We start from the raw sequence: 24,705 nt of genomic DNA, 5'->3' as shown, positions 1-24,705 counted from the left end.
AATTGAACAGAGTGCTAAAGGAGTTTGACCGAAAAAACAACTATTTTTATTATTGTTTGTGTTAGTGGGTTGTAAGTGTTTGCGCTGAAGTTTGCCGATGTGAACCTATCCGGCTCCTAGTATTGTTATTTTTCACCAGAAGCCTGTACAATTCACAGCAGTTTTATAATTATCCCAACATTTTTCGAAAGCAACACCCATCTAAATTGAAAGTTTATTCTACAAACAATGCTTTTATAACCAAAATACTGTTGTGGTCATCATTTGTTTAGAGTATCCGATAATTATATTACCCCCATGATTTGACAAACCGTCCTTAATTTTCAACCGTTCCTGTAACTACTTCTTTAAATTCCAGTATGTTACGAATTCGGTGCAAGGACACTGTAAATTAACTTGCCCTCATTTTAAACGTTGATTTTGTTTCCCAGTTGCAATTGTCTTGGCGTCAAGGCTAGAACGGTCTTACAGAATCAGCATTGCTGACTTAGACACGTTATAAAGGTTTTAGATTAATCAGTCTTTTGTCAGATCTTAGGCTCAGAAGACATACAAAATAGAACTACAAACAAAGAGCTGGCTCGATTGTGGCCCTTTTTCCGTTGTTATATACACTACAGCCAAATTTCCATTAACAACCTGGGGCCAATTTCATAGAGCTGCTTAAGCAAAACAAATGTTTAAGCACGAAAATAGCTCGCTTATTGTACACATGTTTCTGGCCGAAATTTCATGCCATATACATTGCTTGTGACTAGTATTTAGCTGTTGTTTACTTAGCACGAGTGAAATCTCGGCCGATAATCTGATTTTACTACGCAAGGATTGTTTCGCTTACGCACAATTTTGTGCTTAAGCAGCTCTATGAAATTGGGATATAACCTTATTCTAGTCCATTAGGTTAACAAAGTAAAATGCTCGAGCGTCGTCTAAAAAAAAAGGACATGAGGAAGTTGGTCATTTGGTCGATTTTTACGACGGATTACTGTAATTTGCTGCCCAGTTCGCATAAAGAACGACTATGGTTGGTTAGGTGGTTATGGAATGCTTATTGAGCTTTAATGAAGACGGCTTTCAGCGTTGGGAACGCATGTCAAATATTCCACCATGTGACCCCACAAAGAAAAGATAAGCTATATTTACCCCTTGCACTTTTAACACAAACCAATTGGGTATCCACTTTCGTTTTATGAACAATTTGCATCGACGCATAAAATGCTCACTATGGCAGACAGTTGACGGGTGTATGCATAAAGATAAGATCGTTTCAGAGAGTGAAACCACTCATGACATGACCCTGCGGCGTTCTTGCTTTGCATCGCGTGTCCGTCATACGATACAGATCAACCACTGTTTCCCATTCAACAGGCTTTAATTTAAATCCCGCGTCCTCCCAACTGAGTCCCTGCTTGTTTAATTCTTCTTGGTATAAATCAAAAGCTTTGTAAATGTTTACACAATACAGACCGGATACAACCTTTACATAATTGTTAATCCGGTTTGCATCGGGGAAAAGATAGCCATGCAATTCAATTCTCATTCCAGTAAACGAAACGCCCAAACATCGGCATCGTGTCCATTTTACAAGCTTTAAATATACCGCGTCATCAAAATTGAGTGCCTGTTGTTAAAGGCAGTGGACACTATTGGTAATAACTCAAAATAATTATTAGCATAAAACCTTACTTGGTGACGAGTAATGGGGAGAGGTTGATAGTATTAAACATTGTGAGAAACAGCTTCCTCTGAAGTGACGTAGTTTTCGCGAAAGAAGTAACTTTCCACGAATTTGATTTCGAGACCTCAGATTTAGAATTTGAGGTCTCGAAATTAAGCATCTGAAAGCACACAACTTCGTGTGACCATGGTGCGACGAGGGTGTGTTTTCTTTCATTAATATATCGCAACTTCGACGACCGATTGAGCTCAAATTTCCACAGGTTTGTTATTGTATGCATATGTTGAGATACAACAAGTCTTTGGCTGTTACCATTAGTATCCAGTGTCTTTAAAAGGAATATTACTGTGCGTACAAAAAAACAGTTGCTGGCAATGTTAGCACTCTATGTAATTCAGCATTTACATAAACTGACAAACCTGTATAAGTTTTAGATCGATCGGCCATCTGGGTCACGAGAGAATAGTGAACAACCGATAATAAACTTTGTATTGCATCGATGCAAACATAAAAATGAATAAAACGCTGACTGAGCGATAAACTCCAAACGCCAAGTTGGATTATTTATTTCTCATCAAATAAAATATGAAACTTCAGACAGAACTATTTCAAGGGATGTTTCAACTATCATCATCATTTTTGTTTCTTACCAATCCTGTAACGTTCCGTTAATTGTCATTGCTTAAATTCAAAATCTTCGTAGTTTTCCTACAAAAAGACCGGATACAAGCTTCACTTATTCACTGTAAAAAATTTGTGTGAATTCACAGTAGCTTTTTTGTTGGAAAGAATCCAAAATGAACAGCAGAAGTTGCCGTTTTCCTATTTCTCTGTGAATATACAAAACATATGCAGTCTCTAAACAGTGTGCTCCTATTCTCTGTAAATTTAAAGTAAGTCTGCTGTTGTAGGAACATTTTGTGACGGTACAGTGAACCCTTGAGGATTTGACACATTCTGCTGTTTCTGAACAGCCGGGTTGTCTTCTAACATTGACAGTGTCAACATTAAATCATCGGTGATAGCCCCCCCCCCCCCTCCCCACCACCGACTGAGGGCCTACCGCACGTCCCGTGGCGGATCTATAGCTCAAGGGAAATTCAATGTTATAAATTATAATATTATGATACAAGAATACTTTTTGTAATAGGCCTACACTATCATTTATACGTTGAAGTTTATTGTGGCACCTGCCTAAGTATGAGGCTAGTATTTGGGCATGAAACGAACCTTTAACAAAAAATCAAATTCAGTAAGTCACTTGAACTAACTGCACTCTGATATAGCAGCTAATTGCCTTCCATTCTTAGCCACTATAATAAACTGCGGATTTAGGCTTTAATATCAGTGCTGGAAAGGGAAAACTACGGCCCTCATCATCGGTGTGGCGCGGGCGGGCATGTGTGGTGTAGGCTACTCAGTAAAGTAAAAATTGGAATGAAGACTCGTAGGCCCTAGTAGCCTAGAGCTAATTTTCGTCCGAAGATTACAGGATATGCCCCTACTCATGTAAAAAAGCATTGCATTTACTATCATAGGAACATTGTGGTGTCGCACTAGAAAGCTCTGAACTTTCCTTGGTTCAATGATAAAAAATTCATTTAACAGAGATCGTCCCCCCTAGCGTATCACACTACAGTGATTTTTCCCTGGTGGCCCTCAAATTTTTGCATTAAACAAAGAGAAGACGGGTACCATTACGAAGTTCTTGTCGTCTTCTGTGTGTGTGCGCGGCAAAAAGGGGAAAAAGTGATCAGCAGGAACTGGTTCAGACCGGCTGGATCTTCCGCCGTCGTTTGTGCGCGTGCGCTCTCTCCACCATCACGTCACATTGTGCGCTCACTTAACTTTTGGAAGAGTTTGTACTTGACCTTTGCTGATCAGTTTCCACGACAAAAAAATTACAGGTAAGATTAAGAACACTATTCTGTGTTATTAATATGATTATTATTACTATTATTGTAAGTCACATGGTTAACATAAGCCTAACGCTCGTTAGGCTTAAACATAAAATATGACAATTGGAAAATTTATCATGTTTAGCGACAGACGATCGTCAGATCGATGATAGACGTGATAGATGACAGATTGTGTGTGTTTGTGTGTGTGCATGCATAACGTCAACACAACACACACAGACAGGCTGCATGTGGATTTGGGATGATTTGTTGTTTGCCATGGTCCATGGACATGAATTATAAAGTTGTTTTTCTGGTTCTGGAAATGTCTTGTCTTTTGCTTTACTAGCTTTCCAATTTCAGTTAATTAAAATTAGCCTACCCTCTGGCTCTAGTTTACTACACTACTAGACTAGTAGTATTTTACAACATGTCTAGTCGATCATCTGACTGACATTGTGACAATACATAGATGTCTTACTCTTAGTAACATTACATTACAACTAAAAATCAGCAAATTAACTCAGTAAAATTAAAATGAATGTGATTATTTCAGTCACAATTTTTTATACTAAAAATTCCTACACTAGGCCTAGGCCTACCTATTAACCTTACTACTGTTTTTGTACTTGGTTGGCAAGCTGATTTATACTAAACTCACTGTGGTGAACATATGAGCAGATGAGGATGCATTAAAACACATTTTTTAGCCTGGCATGCCTGGTCTGGTAATGGTATAGTAAGTGACGATCCATTTTGTTTGTATCTTTTTGTCGATTGAGTGCTACTGCTAGTAGTAGTACTGTGTAGTACTGTTCTGTAGTAGTAGGTACGTTCACAACCGCTAGAGGGCGCTGCACGCGCTGGACCAATTTCTGTTAATGAGAAACTGTGCCGCGATCTCAAGTAGTGCGCCAATTATTTAATAACTAATGGATCAGTTGAAAGTTTTCTTTAAATACTTTTCAAGTGGGAACATCTTCCAGTTCTGACTTAACCAGATATATTCGGCATTTGTTTATAGACAAAAGGTACAAGTACAACATCAATATTAAACCCTTACTTTTCAATATCATGAAATAACCAGTGAAAAATTCATCGCGTTTTATATGCTCTTGTTATGAGAAATGCTGACAACAGCTTGAAGGGACACAAAGTATAGCAGTGTCATGGTAATTACCAATGTTGTAAATAGCCTCTGGTATTTATATATTTTGAATGTTATACATGTTTGTGATTTGTTTTCTTTTTCTTTCTGTATAAAGGAAACTGCAAGAAGCTCTGACTTTGACTGTGACACGGATAGCCCTGTACTGGCCTATGCAGGTAAAAAATACCTTCGAAAATAGCTGACATTTTAGTTCCCCAATTTAATTTCACCATTAATAATAACTTGAACATTGAATGATAATTTTCTCACCTGAAGTACATTTGAGTTGAAAATCAATCATACTTAAATTTTTGTGCATATGCTTACAAGGCTAAGTATAGTATTACTGATGGAACTATAGTGTTTCCCATACTTAATAAAATCAATCTTAAATCAGATGGTTTATTGTTTCCAATAAGACATTTTGTCTACAGCTTTGTGCTCATATTTGAAATTGTAAAGTGAACTTGCCAACATTTTTCTTAAAAACTGAAACTCCCACACCCTGGATCATCTGAAAAATACTGCAATATTTTGTGGTCAACAAAAAATGTCACCGATTCAACATTTTAAGCCCACAGATTTCCTATGCTCATTAGACTTACCCTGTGTGTCTTAAAAATATTAACTGTGGGTAGATGTAAATAAAGATTTGGTAAAAAAAAATACCTCATTTTATAACCTAAACTGGTCCTTTTGTTATTTGCATTTGCAAATAAATTGATGTTTGTTTAAATGCTTGTTTCTGCTGCAGGTGACAACCCCTTCCTGAGCGCAAAATGTGCAGTCTGCATCGAAAGGAATCCACTACTCCATTGCAGTGATCTTCGCAAGGGTCTTCAGATGTGGTTCGTGTTGTTTTATGTTTTCAATCTACAATACCCACCTAATATTGCAGCTACTCCTGAGTTCATGCAAAGGTAATTATTTTGAAGCACTTGTATTATTCTTCATTTTGGCCAAGTGGAAACAACTGCAGTTCAACTGCACTTAAAGAGCGGCTTTAATGTGATGTACTCATTTTCCAATAGATATAGTCCTCATGTGAGTGGTGAAAAAATTACAAGTCTCTAACCTCACGTTAAAGTGGTGTAATTGCCATTCTATTCGATACCCTCCAGTGCAAAATTTGTCAACGTTCAAAACATCCTACATGACATCATTCAAGAGAAAAATGGGTTCATTTTTGTACGGGTTGTTTTGGTTCATTCGTGACTTCAATTTGAATCATGACGTCATTGGATTATCAACAACTAATGAGTCTTTTCCATCCAAGGAGGCATTTTTTGGAAAATAAGTATATCACAAAATTGAATTTGACATTAAAGACCCTCTTTAACTGTGTGATTAAGTCTACAGTGCACAATCCAATAAATTCAGTAAAACTGTTGGAATAAATCAACCACAATTATTTTGTTCATAAATGCCAACAAAGATACAACCGCTTTTGTTCCAGCTAGTTTACCTGCCAAACTTGTGTGACTTAAGACATGCAAGTGTAAACCGAAATGAACACTTATTTTACACGGTACTGCAGCAAACAGTGCAATAGTGTAATGGAGCACAAAAGTTGGATTTTTGCAAAAATTAGTTGTTGTTTTTTTTCTGAGTGTGCTTACCCCCCATGAACATTTTGTTTGCAATTTTTTTTTCTGTTCTGTGGATTCAGTGAACGTTTTTGAGTCTAATGGTACCATGTTAGAAGAGTTTGTGAGCAGCCAAATTAGTTTTACACGCAATTTCACACCGTACTGCAGCTGACTGTACGATGGGGGGATAGATGCTTTTGACTGGCATGGTGCAGCGCAGGGTTAAGAGCAATAGTCAAAAAAGAAAACAAACATTTTTTAACAAACATTTTCCCTCAAGAGTATTTACTACTGTTAACTTCCTTTAAGACTACAATCTGTTTAGAACAATGCCCATCAACGAGTATGACAAATAAGCATAATCATACAAATCAACTTTAAAGTGGATACTGGCATAGATTAGAATTAGATTGATGTGTATAATGTACAGTTTTGTATCTTTTTTATGTGCAGACTGCTGTTCAAGATTAGACCGGAAAGAGGCAGCAAGAGGTCCTCCAACACCAAAGGAGGGCCCAATAACAAAGTTGTACAACTTTGTACCAAGCTGAAAGACTTTGAAGAAATGTGGGTGGTGTAGAAGTAAAACAGTTCAGATAGCACTAAAGTTGAATGGTTTTTTTTTAAACAGCACTACATGGTGTATGTAACAAAATTCCTGAGTGTTTTAGCTAGTTTTCTTGTTAAAGTGAACGCTTGATGCTTTGAGCTTGATAACAATACTGTTTTTAACTGTTTCACTCTTGAATTAACAAGCAATAAAGTAGGGTAGGTTTGTCTCAGTTCATGACCCCCCCCCCAAAAAAAAAAAAAAAAAAAAAATAATAAATAAATAAAATAAAAATAAGCTTTGAAATTTCATAAAATTTACTTGGTGTGACAAACATGTAAAAAAAAAAACACTAACTGGGGGAATTTTTTTTTACAGATGTTCGCTGTTACCCTGTTGGGCTTAATATCTGTGTTTTTCTCCATGCACTGATGTGTTCAGCACTGCATACTCAGTACTGGGTATATAGTGCTTATAATTTACATCAGTGTATGGATAAAAACACACAATTATAATTCTTTATCACCGATGCAAAATTAACATGAACATTTTCTCTTTGAACCAGTTCAAGTATGTACTGTATTTAATGTTTTTATCAGTATTATTGCTGCAATGCTTATAATAGACAGATTGAAATTGTGTAATCATTAAAGACTGAAAAAATCTTCCCTTTTAAGTAATTTTAAACAATGTGAAAAACACAATTTTATTCAAAAACATCACCTTCAGTACACATTTGCACACTGGCAGAAATTTAGACAAAAGGCCTATACTTATGAAGTTGGAAATACTGAGCCAGTGTCTCCATTGTCCGATCATTTGAAACTGTATGTAAGTTGCCTCAAGCCGACCTTTGGGGGTTCAAATTTTTGGCAAACTTTGATTGATTTTCGATAAAGGGGCACTTCAGACCCAAAACATTTCGCAGGATGCTTACAACCATGATCATCTTTGTAACAGTAGTCTTTAGGTTGAAAATGTTACACCATTTGTTATCAAGGTCATTACCAGTGTATGAACCTACCCCTAATTAATAGTTTCTCTTGAAACAATTTCCATTATGAATTGAACACAAACGTAGTACGAATCGTGTTTTTGTTATTGATGCAATATTTATGGACAATAGAGACTGGTTGAAGTTGGTAATGTGTAATAGTTAAAACATGCAGAGTTGTTCACTTATTTAAAGAGGAAGGGAAATGAGGAATTCATTTTTGTGATGTACTCCTTCTTTTCCAATAGATAGAGTCCTTATGTGATCAGTGGGGAAAAATATCTCTAACCTCACTTTAAAATGATGTAAATGGCCCTTGTATTCGATAACTTTCCGGGGCAATGGTTATCGAATACAATGGCAATTTACACCATTTTACAAGAGTAGAGAATTTTCCCCCAATCACACGGGGACTCTACCAAAATTGAATTGGTCATTTCCCTTCCTTTAAGTCATTTTAAACAATAAATTATAATGTAAAAAAAAAACATGCTGCTATCAATTTTTTTTAAAGTATTATTCCTTGTGTACATTATGACGACAGTTGCATTATTTTGAGTGAATTTCAATTAAAGTTGAAAAAACTGTTAATGTTTTGTGAAACTGAGATAAAACGTGTGATATGTCTTTTATTTTCTTGTTTGAATTATATTAATGAGAGGGTGGTCAAGTTAGCAAAACAAAGCATTGTGTATACACAGAAGATTGGTCATCCTATGTGACATAACAGAGATTCAACGTAAACGCGCAGAAAGCAGTGTATGTTCTGTCACAGAGAGTGGTTCGTGTACAAAATCCTATGTTGATGAACAAAATCCTTCAAATAAATCTACTGTTGTGTCACAGAGCTTCTACATTTTAGCCAACATCAATTACAGTGGATTGTGCTGTAAAGGTACAGTACACATCACAGGAGATTCTGATGTTGATGCACAATGGAAAATCACAGTTGAATCTTCTGTAGACAAAAGTAGCCTCCGTAATGCCAATTGACAAAACAAACTACTGTAAATTAACAACATTTTTTTTAACAGTGTTTGTTATTTCGGTTTGCATCGGGGAAAAGATATCTATGCAATTCGATTTTCATTCTAGTAAACGAAACGCCCAAACTTCAGCATCGGGTCCATTTTACAGGCTTTACATACCGCGTTATCCTAACTGAGTAGTGCCTGTTGTTAAATTGTCATTGCTTAATTTAAAAAGCTTTGTAGTTTCCAAACAAGAAGACCGGATACAAGCTTTTATGCTCATCCATTTAATTAAAGTTGGTTTCATTTGGAAAAAAAATAGCTATGAAATTAAATTATAATTCCAGAGAAGCAAATATGACGTAAGAAAATTCCACTTCCACACGGTTGCAATATTTTGAGAAGTATTATAATCATGGAGTTTCCCGTTTGAATATCAAATAGCAAGTTAAATCACAGTAATGAAATAAGCCACACTGTGACAAAGAAAAGCAATTAGATAAAATGCATAATAAAAACATATTTTTTAAGGGCAAGTAAATTAAAGTTACTGGGCCGTAATGTTTTCAAACTGTTCGCAAGCCTATTTTCGTGTCACGCTTTATCACAAGTTTGATGCGTAATGAAGAACACTTGCAGTTGACACCACAATACAAAAGAATTATCTAGATATGGGGAAGACAAATATTGCAGAACGTTTTTTTTTTTTTTATTTAGCTGGACGGAGTGTTAAAAGAGGCGTAATATATTAAAACAACAAGTTTTTATATCAATTAGCTAGGGACAGTGTCGTTTAAATTAATGTTGTTGTTGTTTTTTTTTTATTTTTTTACTTTGTGTTTTGAAAGAAATTGTTAAACCAAACAATGTTAATCTTAGAAGGGCTTAATAAATGTTGTTTTTTCAGTATGTTCATAACAAGTCGGTGGTGAATTGAAAATAAGTGTTGCTTTTAAAATAATCCATGCGGTGTTTGTCTACTGCATGATTCGACTTACGGTACATCAATATAAGGATCCGCATTGCAAGTATTTTGTACTGATCTTATTGACATCAACAATTTAACTGATAGTATTGTTTCTGCTGTTTCTAAATGAAGGAGTGATAAAAAATCCCAAAATAAATCAACAAATGACTGAAACTCTTTTGTTTTAATACAGAAACGTGTGGGAGTGCTTCGATTAAACTTCAGCCAACGGAATCACTTCATCTACAATCACCTGGTTACCCATCTGACGTTATCACATCAACAGATTGTGAATGGACAATTATATCATCAAAGGGTACACGGATACAAATAACTGTAAATAATTTGCAAATCTGGCCATTCAGCGCTTCGTTCAGCATTTCCGATATGACATTTTCAAATGACACACAATACATTGTACGAAATCCACGCGAGGCCAAGCTACGCGAAGTTGTGTCTTACGGTCACGCGATCAAAGTGACCTTTTGGGCAGAAGGCGCTGATTGGTCAGCCGGATCAGGGTCAAAGGTGAATGCACGGTTCTCGCTGAAACTACTTCAAGTTGCAGCAGGTAAATGGTTTTACATCAATTTCGTAAAGTATTGTTGTGAAAACTGCAAACCAAAACAACAATATGTCTGGTAATTTATGACCATGCTAAGATTCGCGATAACCTTTACGACAATGAGAACATTTTTCGAGGTACTAATTTTGTCTACATTACACAAAAGACTTCATCATTGTTGAAGCGTATCAACACATTATAAGTGATAATTAGCGACATTGCAACACCTGCACAGACGTTTGCTAGGTTTGATATCCAATCAGGATCAACGTATAACCTGTCCAGCACATCCACTGAATGATTTGCAAATTAGGATATTGAAGTTATTGTTCTCCCTTATTGCATTGTCCCGTCATGGTGACATCTTTTTTAAAGTTATGGAAAAATTTGCGCTAACACAATATAAATGACTGGGATTATGGCACGTTTTTGAGTCCGCATATTATGTTTCATCCAAAAACAACCCTGTACTTTTCAGAAACCAACAATGTTGTATTGCCTTCAATACGCATCAATTAAAACTCAATGAACATTGGCACCATGGCGATCGAACTGAACCGAAACTCAGAAGAGGAACTGTTATTGTGTGGATTCATAATCCATTCAATTTTTACAGATTATTCCCTGCACAGCAACTGCAACAACATAAATACGCATCAGTTAAAAATTCATTGAAATTTGGCACCATGACGATCAAACTAAACCGAAACTGAACCGAAAGTTTATATATTTATATAGATTATTCCCTTCAGAGCAACTGCAACAACATAACCGCCCGGTTTCTTTGCGACAGCGGAGACGCCTGTGTAGATAGAGCCGGGCGCTGTGACGCCGTATTGGATTGCCCGGACCAATCAGACGAGCGAAATTGCGGTAGGTCGTTCATGACGTCATGCGACGGAATACAAACTGTAGCTGTGCTGTTTTATTTGTGTCATTCTTTAATTTACTAAACTAAAAGAACTGAAAACAATTTGTTTTGTCCGGTCTAACATATCGACAATAATTGGGCAGTGTAGAAAAACTCTTGGCACGATTTATTAGATTGTTTATAAGTTTCACTTCACAATTAACGAGAGAGCAGAAGTTCCAACAAACGATGATTTGGCATTCATTTAGGGTTGCATGAAAACACTATCAAGCAAATTAAAGGCATTTGTCACTTTTTTGAAATACTCAAAATGATATGTAATAGCATACATCTTTACTTGGTAATGAGTAATGGATAGAGGTTGATAGTTTAAACCAATGTAAGAAACGGCTCCCTCTGATGTGACGTACTTTGCGAGAAGGAAGTACATTTTCAAGAACTTGAATTCGTTACCTCAGGTTTATAGAATTAGGTCTCAAAATCAAGCATCTGAAAGCGCACAAGTTCGAATGACAAGTTTTTTGTTTTTTATCTGTTTCATTATTACCTCGCAACCTCGACGACCAATTGAGCTCAAATGTTCACAGTTGTTTTTTAATTGTATGCATTTGCTGATCTTTGACGATTACGAATAGTGTCATATGTCTATAAATAAGACGACCATAACGAAAGGTCAGCCTAGATGTTGATTCAGGAAGATGTTGTTCTTATCATTGACGTCGTCGTGTTTGTTGTCGTTGTCATTGTCGCTGTTGCTGTTGTTGTACATGTTGTTGCTGTCATCTATTTCGCTTTTTTTTGTCTTGTTGTTGTTGATGCTGTTGTTGTTGTTGTTGTTGTTTTGAAAAAAAAATTCTTTGAAATTGTACCCATCATTTCCAGTAAATCGTAATAAGACATGTTAATGATTTACTTTTTCTTGGAATTTTGTTCGTTTTGCTTGACTGAAGGTCATTTGTGTCCATTAAAGGAGCGCTGTAACAATGGTACCACGTGTCTTCAAAGGAGATTCCATTGCGATAGCATCATTGACTGTCCGAATGGCGAAGATGAACAATTATGCGGTATGTTATTAAGCAATCACGACATCCTTTGTCAAGCAACCCGACCATTCACAACGAACCACTATTGTTAATTAACAAAATAGTTTTTGTTGTGTATTGTTTTATGTGTAAAATGTCTTAATACTATTTTGTTTTGTGTTCAACTTGCATGTTTTAATTATCAACTTTAATTTTCTTTTTGTAAGGATTACACTAAATAATATATTTAAAAAATGAAAATCGTCCTCAGAATTCGCATAAATATTTTCCCTCTTGGGGAAATTTAGACTTCTATTCCGGTTTCAAGCCCCGGTACTTGAAAAACGGGTTTAATCTTTAAGTTGTCCTTAGAGACACTGGACACTATTGTTAACAGACCGATCCATTAAGCTTCGCCCACGACGCACGTGTGAGCAAGAACACGTGGGGCTCTCCAATGCCTTTCTGCACAATCTGCCGCGCGCGCTAAGCATACGAGCACGCATGTCGGACCTTATTTTGTCGGACCTTCGTTGCGTTGTGATTGGTCAATACGCAATGGGGCGGAGCTTAATGGATCGGTCTATTGACAAAGACCAGACTTCTTACTTGGTGTATCTCAACATATGCACAACATTACAAACCTGTGAACATTTGAGCTCAATTGGTGGTCGCAGTTGTGAGATAACTATGAAACAAAAAACACCTTTGTCACACGAAGTTGTGTGATTTCAGATACTTGATTTCGATACCTCAAATTCTAAATCTGAGGTATCGGAATCAAATTCCTGGAAAATTACTTCTTTCTCGAAAACTACATCACTTCAGAGGGAGCCGTTTCTCAGAGTGTTTTATACTATCACCCGCTCCACATTACTCGTTATTTTATGCATATGTCGAGATACACCAACAGTGAAGACTAGTCCTTGATAATTACCAACAGTGTCCAGAGTCTTTGAGTGATCGTGCGTAACATAAACTATACAAATGTCAACGACAGGATTCCCTAGGGGCATGCCATAAGCCTCGTTCACTATTTAAACAAACGTGTACGATACTGTGTTGCCAACTTGCCATAGAGACATAATATCCTAGAGCATTAACACTTTTTTTCGTGTGAGCATCATACAAAACGTCTGGTGGTGTGTATGATGAGTTTGTGTGGGGGTGACACAAGCTAAAGGCAACTGTCAAGAGACATAGTACCCAAGGTTCCAGACATCACATCTCCGGCCGCAGCAGTCAGTGGTGTTCGATCGTTTACAAGCAGGTGATAGCTGCACGTCTCGTAGCTGAGTGGGGGGTAATTGGAAGCACTGGTTAATGTTGCTCCATACATTCAAATACAAAATAGAATGTACGCAAAATAGGTCGAGCAAGCAATTAGACAAATTACTCCCCTCCTCCTTCACGATATGAAATAAACCGCCGGTAGTGTTACAAAAACAATCAAGTAGAAATATATGAAAACAGAGTGTCACATATCGATAGGAAATAATAACCAACGAAGGAGAAAGCGGGGGAGTTCGATGGTTGGTCGGATATTTTTACATAAAAACGAAGTTGGAAATACCAAAAGTCAAAATTTAAGGTGAGGAAACAGAGAACGAGTTTGTGCTAAAACAGTCAGTCTGATCTACACAGAATGTTCGGTCGAACGAAACTATTAACACTCGCGAAGGAAGTGAAAACGATAAAACGATTCTCATAGAATCACCGTAAATGAAACCATGTCCCCAAAATGGTACCAAGGTGAATTCAAGACAATGGATTATATAGGAAGTGAAATTCCATTAAATTGAAAGCATTGACCTTGTTAGTTGAAATGTAATAATATTATACTTTAACTGACAAGGTGAATGCTTTCAATAATAATTTCCGTCGCCGTCCCTTAACAACAGGCCTGCTTAACAACTCATGTGCTCGGGATCTTGACGGCTGGCCTAGATGTGCTTATGGTAGGGGTTGATTTTGGTGTTTCACCTTTTCAGACCACCCCCCCCCCCCCCCCACACACACACACACGCACATGGCAGTCGACCTCTCAGTCCATTCGATGTAGAGAGAGGGATTGTTGTGTCTTTTGTACATTGTAATAAATATTGACACAGCAATATTAAAAAGTTTCACATGAAAGATCATGAGCAATACAGCTTAACATGGTCAGCAGAAATTACAAAAACGGTTCTCCACAGAAACGACTAGTAAATATACGTAAAGCGAGATGACTGCGGATACCAACAATTTGTGTACTTCTGTTTGCAGCATTTGCGAAGTAACACAGACCCTCCGTAATAAGAGAAAACATTTTTGCATGGACCGTTATCTGACTCAGTTCTTCTTGGTGCCTAGTTTTCCAAACCATATTAATTTCACACCGAAGAGATTTGTTTTCCCATTTTACTTCATCTATGGTGATTCATGGTTGGAATATTTACCAATCGTATACATCGTCTTTTATGCTAGTTATCCCAAAGTGGCTGTTCCTCCAAAGTGTGCAACTTTAATCTCAGATTGATAGATTATTCACCTTTTCGCGGTACATGTGTTAACTTGTTTTATTTCCACAATTTTATCTGTATATTATAAATCTAGATCTTCGACTGTGTCCATGGGGCTGCACGTGTAAAATGAACAGTATTCTGTACATACCAATGATGCAAGTAAACTGTACAAGTCACCCTGACGCTTTTGATGCTCTGAGAAAACTACCCAGACGTACGAATGGAATGTAAGTTATAACACGAACATGTATTGTGCAGTTCAAGTGTAAAAGCATTTAATATAGGTTTTCTCGGTCAAATTCGGTAAATAAACAGCCAATTTCATTTTCATGCGTTCGAATTAAAGCTGTTTTGCCTCTCCAGTTGTTACTTAGTTTCAAATTCAGAATTCAGTCATTCAATTTCGTTTTGAGTCGAGTCAAATTCCTTTAACACTCTGTTCAATTTAGCGTATCGACATTCTTTTTCGTGACACACACGCCTCAAGAAGCGTCTGCGAATTTGAATGCTGCTTTGATGAATTGTTAAATTGAATGATCATTTTGTTAAATCAAATAACACAACATTACATTTGACTAATCGTAAAACGAAATCGAACTACCCTTTTGAGTAGCATTCGACTTCGCGCGAAATAGAATAGCTTAGTGGACACTATTGGTAATTAGTCAAAATAATTGATGGCATAACACCTTTCTTGGTGACGAGTAATGGGTAGAGGTTGACGGTGTAAAACATTGTGAAAAACGGTTGCTTCTGAAGTGCCATAGTTTTCGAGAAAGTAGTTTTCCAAGAATTTGATTTCGATACCTCAGATTTAGAACTTGAGGTCTCGAAATCAACCATCTAAACGCACACAACTTCGTGTGACAAGGGCGTTTTTTCTTTCATTTTTATCTCGCAACTTTGATGACCGATTTAGCTAAAATTTTCACAGAGTTGTTATTTTATGCATAGGTTGAGATACAACAAGTGTGAAGGCTAGTCTTTGACAATTACCAATAGTGTCCACTGCCTTTAAATTGGCTGTTCATTTGCCGAAATTGACCGGTAAAACCTATATTCGACTCAATTTAGAGCAAAAACTCAATTGGGGGACTATTGTGTTTTCTTTAAAGAGCTTGACTGCACATCGTATGGGACAGTGTTAAGTAGCCTAAAGGGACAATATAGACTTACCTGACTGCTTGGGTTATCTGTGTGGAATAATTATCTGTGTTTCATTCCGCACATCAACAAATAATTGTTGCTATTAAATCATTAATTTCAGCAAAATGAGGCGAGACCTAATCACGGATTTGGAGCCCGGATCATTCGATGCTTTACCGAACCTCATCATCCTGTAAGTCATAAAACAAAACGTAAAGTGGTCCAATGCAAACAATCAATGACATTTAATATACTTACCAATATCGATATTATAACCTTTAAAAGAGGGTCGGCTAATTAAGCACAAACAAAGGCAAGTAGTTCACAATGACCCATGTCCGGATAGAAGGGAAAATAAACTAGAAATAAATGATCCTTAGTTTGTTTAACCTTAATTTGCATTTTTGTTTTCGAAATAATATGCGGTTCGAAAGACTGAGGTGGACACTCATTATGCAGCTTGGCAATATCGTGCCTTTGTCCCGTGTGTACAACCTTTAACTCGGCAAGGAAATGAACTCGGGCACAAAATGTGTCACAGTGTTGAATTATTAACAAATACGATTATTTTATATAGGAGTTTTTACTGTTTTTTTTCTTTTCCAGGGATGTAGAACAAAACCATATCACGAGGTTGAAACATGGTGTTTTTCGTCATTTAAAACTTCTAACTATTCTGTGAGTACTTTTAACTAATTGTTTTCTTCAAGGCTATTTATTGCTATAGTATTATTTACATTAACACAATGCATAAGATAAGCTATTTAATTTAAATTTACCAGTTGGGTGAGCATTTTAGGAATGTTTCGTGTGCAAAAAAAATATCTGTAGTTGAACATCCTCTCGAATCCCTCATTCGAACGCACGAAACAAGGAGATCAAACGTTTGATGCCTGCAATAAAAGTGTAATCGTATTTTGTGTGTGTTCATTTGTGTATCATCTTTTAAATTGTTTTCGTAGAGGCCCCATATATTTGTTCGTTGCATTATTGTGCTCCGTTAGTTTTAGGCAAAGTTTCACCTACAATGTAAAGTTTTACTTGTGTTGCGTTTGTGTGTTATTCTTCCTGTTGTTGTTTTTGTGATTTGTACTTTATTTTTTCCTCTACCTCTATAGTTTTTAATATTATACTCTATGTTCTCTTTTTGGCTTTGCAGTAAGCTCAACATGAATGAATTGGTCACCATAGATGCGGGAGTCTTTGAACCATTGACGTCACTTGTTCAAGTACTGTAAGTAACAGTTGTTATTTCTTGACGTAAATTTTGTATTTGTTTTTCTTTTTCTTTTTTCTAGTTGTATATAACTCTTTTTGAATTGATCGTGGATGATTGTATGTGTTTTTATGCCGAATAAAAAAATAATAATAATAATAATAACAATAACAATAACAATAACAACAACAACAATAACAATAACATTGACAATAACAATAACAATAACAATAACAACACCAACACCAACACCAACACCAACACCAACACCAACACCAACACCAACACCAACACCAATAACAATAATAATAATATTATTAATAATAATAATAATAATAATAATAATAATAATTGCATTTTCGCATTGCAGACACTACTTAGGCCTACTTAAATTAAATCTAGCTGCATTTAATTTGTTTTTCTCGTGGGTTCGGAAGGGTTAACAAGTACAATGAAACACAAACCACGACAGATTATCAGAACAAAACATGTTTGTGTTAATTGTTACACTTAACTAGTATAAACACGTCCTTTAAAAAGCCAATCAAAGCTGGGATAGATAACGTTTAAAGACACCGAACACCTTTGGTAATTGTCAAACACCAGTATTCTCCCTAAGTGTATCCGTAACATGCATAAAATAACAAACATGTGTGAAAATTTTGACTAAATATTGGTAATTAAAGTTGAAAGCAAACGATGACAGAAAAAACACCATCGTTGTACAAATTAGTGTGTTTTTAGATAAAAATAAAAGGCTTCTGCCAGAAGTCTTTTATTATTTTGATGAGAAATTACCTTTTTGTCAAAAACTTCGTTACTTCGTTAGGGAGTCGTTTTTCGCAATTGTTTAAAGCAAGACACTCGGATGGGACGTAAATCCGTTAGTCCAGTGTGTTGTGTAACGCAACACTAGTACGTGCAAGTCATACAAGAGTTTATACGTTTCGAAAAAGTTTTGTTTTTGCATTTTTCCGGCAATATCGACCAGGTGTATAGCTGGATGCAGCTAAACAACTAAATATTGGGTCAGTTTGCAAAGTGGTCCGGTCCGACGTCTTTCCCAGCACTGTGCAGCAAACACTTCGAGCCGTCGTGCTTCGAGAATCCGGAATACACTACACATTTTGAAATGAAGAGAAAAGTTATTTTCTAAAACATGACGCCATCCCAACAATTTTGCCAGCTAGTCGGAAGTCAAAGAAGGTACCTGCAAGATGTAACGAACCTGAAGGAGCATTTTGCCTAACGTGAAAAAAATCACGTATTGTTTCAACGTTGAGGGCATGTTTTTAGCTTGCGCCAAGCGTCACTATCATGTGTTGGCACTGCATGCGATTCATCGCAACTCGAGTGACGTCACGAACAGCGCCCTCTCGGGTCGGGCTTATTTTCAAATTTGTTAATAACATGGAAACTATTGTATTTAAACCTTAGTTAATTGTTTAATCATAGTCCACTCATCAAAACACATATTTTAGTGACAAAAGCTTTATTTTGACAAAATACCACTTCCAGGTGACTGTAAACATTTGAACTCAATTGGTCGCCGAAATTGCGAGAGAATAATGGAAAAACAAAAACACCCTTGTGTGTTTTCAGTTTATTGGTTATGATACCTTTGCTGATGTCTCGAAATCAATTCAAATATTTTTTTGTGAGAAATTACTTCTTTCTTAAAAGGAAAAAAAAAACAGTTATTTCAGAGGGATCCGTCTCTCAAAATGTGTTATAGGCCACTATCAACATCACTCTATTGCTTGTTAAGTTATTTTTACGCTTACATGTATTTTGAGTTAAATACACTGGACACTATTGGTAAATGTCAAAGACCAGTCTTCTCACTTGCTGTATCTTAAAGGAACATTACATAATTGTTTTTTTGCTAACAAAACAGTTGTTGGCAGTGTAAGCACTTTATGTAATCCACCATATACATAACCTGACAAACCTGTAGATGTTTGAGATCGATCGGTCATCTGGGTCACAAGAGAATAGTGAAAAACCGATTACAAATTTTGCATTGAGATTAATTATTTCTCGTCAAATATGATATTTCATACATAAATATTTAAAGGGATGTTTCCAACTATCATCATCATAACACAGTTTGAGTTTGATGTAAATCTGTGATCTTCACGACTTTTGTTTCTTACCAATTATGTAAACGTTCGTTTAACATATGCATAAAATAAAAAAAAACATGTGAAAATTTGAGCTCAATCGGTCGTCGAAGTTGCGAAATAATAATGAAAGAAAAAACACCCTTGTCACAAGGACGAAGTTGTGTGCGTTCAGATGCTTGATTTCGAGACCTCAAACTCTAAATAATATGAGGTCTCGAAATCAAATCGTGCAAAATTACTTCTTTCTCGAAAACTACTTCACTTCAGAGGGAGCCGTTTCTCACACTGTTTTATACTATCAACAGCTCTTCATTATACTCGTTACCAAGTGAGGTTTTATGCTGATAAATATTTTGAGTAATTACAATGAGCGTCCACTGTATTCACGTTATTTTTCACGCTTACAATTATTTTGAGTTAATATTTGTCTTTACCAACAGACGGCTAGACAGTAATCGTCTTGTAGAAATAAACGAAGACATGTTCCGAGGACTCGCAAAACTTAGATATCTGTAAGTACATTTTTGTTATAATTGTGTTTTCGATTTGTATGGACTCATATTATTGTATTACTATGATTTATATTTCGAGGTGGAGATTCAAAGGACGGATTTTTTATAAAAAAACAGAGTTTCTTTTGTAAAATATCACGATTAATGTTTTTGTTCTCGCCTGTTTTAGGCGCCTGGCAAATAACGAGATCCAAACGCTGAAATCCAACACATTCCGACACCTTAGCAGCCTGCTCTCTTTGTAAGTTGTAAGTTATTATTATTTCCCTGTACTGCACGAAATTTGTTTTTAATATGAATACATTGGTATGTGGCAATTCACCTACACTGTTAGGCCATGATCAACCCCTGGTTTCCCTTTCATTTCGTGATACTAAAGCAATAATGAGGATACCTATAACAACATTCGGACTTTTCTGAAACAAAGTCACGGTCCGAGTGTTTGCTGACAATGTTAGAAGACTATGGAGAACCATACATGCCCCCCCCCCTATCAACAAAGAATTAGGTATATTAATAAAACCATTTGTTTTTTGTGATGATAGTCAACCCCACCTCTGAAAAAAAATTATGTTATCTTGGAATTTCGAAAGTTAGACTTATTAAGTATCCTCATGCTCGTCTTCTAGCAGATGTCGTCATAGTAAATTTAATAATATATCAAGCTTTGCTAAGTACAACCAGTTTGTAATTCAAAGTCATGTTGATTTTCTGTTTTACAGGGATCTCGTACATAATCGTATTACATCCATTGAGCCGGGTGCATTTGCTGGGCTCGATAATCTAAAAGCATTGTGAGTAATGTTTGTATAATAGATATTGTTTGTAAGAGTGAAGTAAGAGATACTGTGGCTTTTAATAATAACAATTACTTTCTGAAATTCGCCACATCAACTTGGAAGCTATATCCATCTTTTTTTCTAATTATTTGTATAATTTTGTATGTGAATTCTTATTAAATAGTTAGCCTACAAGTTGTCCATAATGAAACAGTTGGTGTGAAATTAATTATGTTTACTTTGTAATTCCCAAAGGCATATTTCAGATAACCTGCTGACGGTTTTTCAACCCAACGTTTTCACTGGATTGCATTCGGTGCGTCACCTGTAAGTAAACTATTGCTTTAGCATGAAACGTTTCTCTTAAAGTGATGTGCCCACTTTGACTAAATTGGGTTATGTGGGTGTTTGGCATTTGTTGCAAACATAACTTAGGGCTCGTTTAAGTTGAAACAGTTGTAGAAATCCAAGCGCAAGTGAGATTGTTCCAATCATGACTTCGCAGCACTTCGTCAACCCCTTCTTCTAACCATTGTTAGTATTATCAATTATTTTGTAATACATATCTTTTCAGGGACATAGGCGACAACCCATGGACAGTTATCAAACCTGGGGCATTCAATGGTCTGGATAGTCTGGAATTACTGTAAGTTTAAATTATGCATTGATGGCAGAGTACACCTTTGTTTAAAGGCAGTGGACACTATTAGTAATTAATAAAAATAATTATCAGTATAAACCTCACTTGGTAACGAGTAATGGGGAGAGGTTGAAAGTATAAAACATTGTGAGAAACGGCTCCCTCTGTAGTTTTTGAAAAAGAAGTAATTTCCACGAATTTGATTTCGAGACCTCAAGTTTAGAATTAGAGGTCTCGAAACCAAGTACCAAAAAACACACAACTTCGTGTGACAAGGGTGTTTTTTTCATTATTATTTGTACAGGTTTGTTATTTTTTGCATATGTTGATATACACCAAATGAGAAGACTGGTCTTTGCAATTACCATCAGTGTCCACTGTCTTTAAAGTATCCTCCCTTTTTTCTTTGGAAAAATGTGCAACTGCAAATGTGAACATTGCTTTGTCCATTGGTCAACGAAGTAATTAACATTTGCTATTTACCTAGCAATATAGTCAAATGTTCATGTAACTTTTCACTGCATAAAGCCCGGTTCATATTTTCTGCGAATGCGAATGCGAAGCATATTTGACGTGAATTTGACGTCACAACCCTCCTATCGCAGCGATATTCGCAAGTGAGTTGAGCAAGGTTGAACTGCTGCGAATTATTCGTTGCGAATTTTTGACGTCAACATTCGTATCACATTCGCATTCGCAGGAAGTATGAACCGGGCTTAACTTTGCAGTCACAACCGATATACATGAATAAACACACTTTTAAAAGCCGTAATCCTTGTAATTAACACTCTTTAAACTATTTTTTGTTTTCGTAACCCAGCTTCCGGTAAAAACGTCGGGGTATTACCAATTATTCCATTTAGTTTTACCCGTAAACACCGACGTGTATTAGCACTGTAAACTCGGTACTACCCGAGCTATGCGAACACAAATATCACAGGCATAAATTACTTATAGGTAATTACTCGAGACAGTTAACTAAAGTATTGATAATACCCACGTATTTTGTACGGAAATTGTTCAACTAGTTTTCTTACATTCGGACTGAATGCTTCAAACTTTATATGCATTGTTTTGTATGTTGTTTGTCATAATTAAATGGGCGACTTTTGGGACGCTTGGTGGCAGCATGTAAATCCACTGTTCTCGGTAATGCGCGCATGTTCAGAACTATCGAGAACACTGGATTTTTACCTGGTTAGTCTGCTGCCACCTAGCGTTCCAAAGAATCCCGTTGTGTGTCCTTCTTGACTATGTTTTACTATTGTAGCAACTGATTTTGTTCGTGGCTTTGTTTTACTTCAGAGTTTTGAAGCGTCGTTCCAATGAGACAGTCGACTTCATAGTGAATAAACACGAACTGGAACATATGACACACCTCACCTCAGTGTAAGTTTAACCTTAGTTTATAATTTTCAATGAATTATTTCAACACAACACCCCTCCAGCTATGAAAATGGTAAGGCCCTCGGGTAAACAACTCATTATACGGGAATGCTGTGAGCGTATCGCGTGATGTGGCACAACTGTCCCGGTCGTTGCTCGAGACAAATATGAATAAAGAAACTATCTTATAAACACAGGTGCAAGCTCGCGTGTGACGCCCATGTTTCCACATGTTTTACTGGTCATAAACAAAGGTTTATACATACCCACGTGACGCGCTCTCCACCAATAGGAATAGCGAAACTGTCTGGGGTATTTATGAATGAATGTTATCGGTGACGGATATGTCCGCGCCGCACATACAACTAGTAAACAACTCTATACTTAACTAAACTATTTAATCAAGGGTAACTTTCACATCAACCTATTACATTTAATTTTTTTATTCGTTTTTTTTTTCTTTTTCTGAAGGTTGGTTGACGATTCTAAACTGTGTTGTCTCCTTGACACGAAAACCATCGGAATCGACATTTGTGTTCCTGACAATGAGTTCCATACGGAGATACCTTACCTGAGCTGTAACCGGATCATGCACAGCTCCGTATTACGGGTATTCGTCTGGTGTCTTGGATTTAGCGCCCTCATCGGCAACGCGGGAATAATTGTATGGAGACTAAACATGAAAGACTCGGGCAAGCGTTCCCAATCGGTCCTCATTCTCAATCTGGCTGTGTCAGATCTCATCATGGGTGTGTACATGTTGATAGTCGGTGGAGCTGACGTTCATTATCAGGATGATTACTTTCTCCATGCGAACGACTGGAAGTCGAGCCCCATCTGTAAATTCGCCGGTTTCCTGTCGATGCTAAGCTCAGAAGCATCAGTGTTTTTCATTACAATGATCAGCATCGATCGATTCCTATGTGTGGTATTCCCATTTGGGAAGAAATGGTTCCGATTAGAATCGGCCCGAGTAGCGACGCTCGTCATGTGGTGTATAGCCCTAGCCATAAGCCTCCCTCCAGTGTTTCTACAGGATTTACTCGACGGCAAGAACCATACATTTTACGGGCTGTATGATATTTGTGTAGGGCTCCCTCTTGTGATCAAACCCAGGACAGGTTCATCAAACAAAACTCTTCTTGAGGTAACACTTTTGAACCAAACCGTAACACAGAAAGCCGGGCCTTCCTGGATATTCTCAGCCACAGTGTACTTGGGGATCAACTTCGCCTGTTGCCTGGTAGTCATCGTATGCTACTCAGCAATAGCGTTTGTAGTCATCATCAAGTTACCAGCGAAGAAGTTACATGCGAGGAAAGACAGAGAGCACCGCAGGAGGGAGATGACCATGGCAACGCGCATGCTCCTTATAGTCGGTACTGACTTCTGTTGTTGGATGCCAGTCATCATCATGGGAATTTTATCACAGTCTGGTGCCGTAGACATACCAGACGAGACATACGCTTGGGTTGTTGTCTTCGTGATACCGATCAACTCAGCGATTAACCCGTACCTCTACACGGTCTCCAACGCGAACTCAGTCACATTGAAGTGTTGTAAATGCCGCAAACCTGGCTTAATTGATGCAGTCCGTCTGAAACCTATGAACAGTCTGCAGACCAAAGATACACAATCGAATCGACGGAGTAGATCAGGAACAAACAATAATCTCTGATCGGAAGCCAGTCTGACCATGATAAAAGAAACTGGTCGGTGAATGATAAACAATTGCGAAACACAACTTCAGTTTGTATTACTGTCTGGGGACGGGTAGCCTTGATATAAACTGTATCTGATCGTCGTAATAAAGACTTGTAGGTGAATGACAAACAATATTGCGAACCAAAATTTCAGATTGTGTCACTATCGGGGGCCGGTGTTGCGGTTTCAACTTTCCGCTGTGTTCAGTTTTCCGAACGACCAAATACGGTAGCATTGCGTCATGCGATGCCTGCGCACAGCAAGCGAAAGTAGTCCATTTTTAGTGCCGTATTGAGTCATCCGTTACCCTCCGGTAGCTGTCATGGCGGTGTCCACGAGTCGAGTACGACTAGCGGCAAACGCGTGGATCGTACGAGTTGTTTTTTATGCAAGCAGAGTCTGACCTGCCTAAAGCTGTACCCATGAATACATGTAAA

The 24,705-nt window shown here is 37.1% G+C and overlaps 1 protein-coding gene and 1 long non-coding RNA gene across 2 annotated transcripts; both read left to right on the top strand.

The window, feature by feature from the left end:
• The first annotated feature begins 3,485 nt into the window (after positions 1 to 3,485).
• Positions 3,486 to 8,537, top strand: LOC139943308 (uncharacterized). The gene is made up of 4 exons (XR_011786798.1): positions 3,486 to 3,585; positions 4,842 to 4,902; positions 5,481 to 5,646; positions 6,769 to 8,537. It is a non-coding gene; the product is annotated as an uncharacterized lncRNA (long non-coding RNA).
• A 1,647-nt stretch (positions 8,538 to 10,184) lies between these two features.
• Positions 10,185 to 24,360, top strand: LOC139942711 (uncharacterized). The gene is made up of 14 exons (XM_071939510.1): positions 10,185 to 10,368; positions 11,101 to 11,235; positions 12,184 to 12,297; positions 14,851 to 14,986; positions 16,027 to 16,098; positions 16,512 to 16,583; positions 17,065 to 17,139; positions 19,688 to 19,759; positions 19,929 to 20,000; positions 20,482 to 20,553; positions 20,794 to 20,865; positions 21,113 to 21,184; positions 22,484 to 22,567; positions 23,036 to 24,360. Exons 1-14 carry the CDS (start codon positions 10,185 to 10,187, stop codon positions 24,240 to 24,242), a joined length of 2,439 nt encoding a protein of 812 aa, XP_071795611.1. The 3' UTR covers positions 24,243 to 24,360.
• Positions 24,361 to 24,705: the final 345 nt, after the last annotated feature.

This window comes from Asterias amurensis, chromosome 10 (assembly GCF_032118995.1).
Source record: "Asterias amurensis chromosome 10, ASM3211899v1".
NCBI classification, from domain to species: Eukaryota; Metazoa; Echinodermata; class Asteroidea; order Forcipulatida; family Asteriidae; genus Asterias; species Asterias amurensis.
This window is presented reverse-complemented; position numbering and strand designations above follow the sequence as displayed.

Excerpts from the sequence above, each read along its gene's own strand:
- LOC139942711 (XM_071939510.1), top strand. The coding sequence starts at position 10,185 with ATGACATTTTCAAATGACACACAATACATTGTACGAAATCCACGCGAG. Across the intron at positions 16,099-16,511 it reads TTACCGAACCTCATCATCCT|GGATGTAGAACAAAACCATA; the intron begins GTAAGTCATAAA and ends TTTCTTTTCCAG. Across the intron at positions 19,760-19,928 it reads CTCGCAAAACTTAGATATCT|GCGCCTGGCAAATAACGAGA; the intron begins GTAAGTACATTT and ends CGCCTGTTTTAG.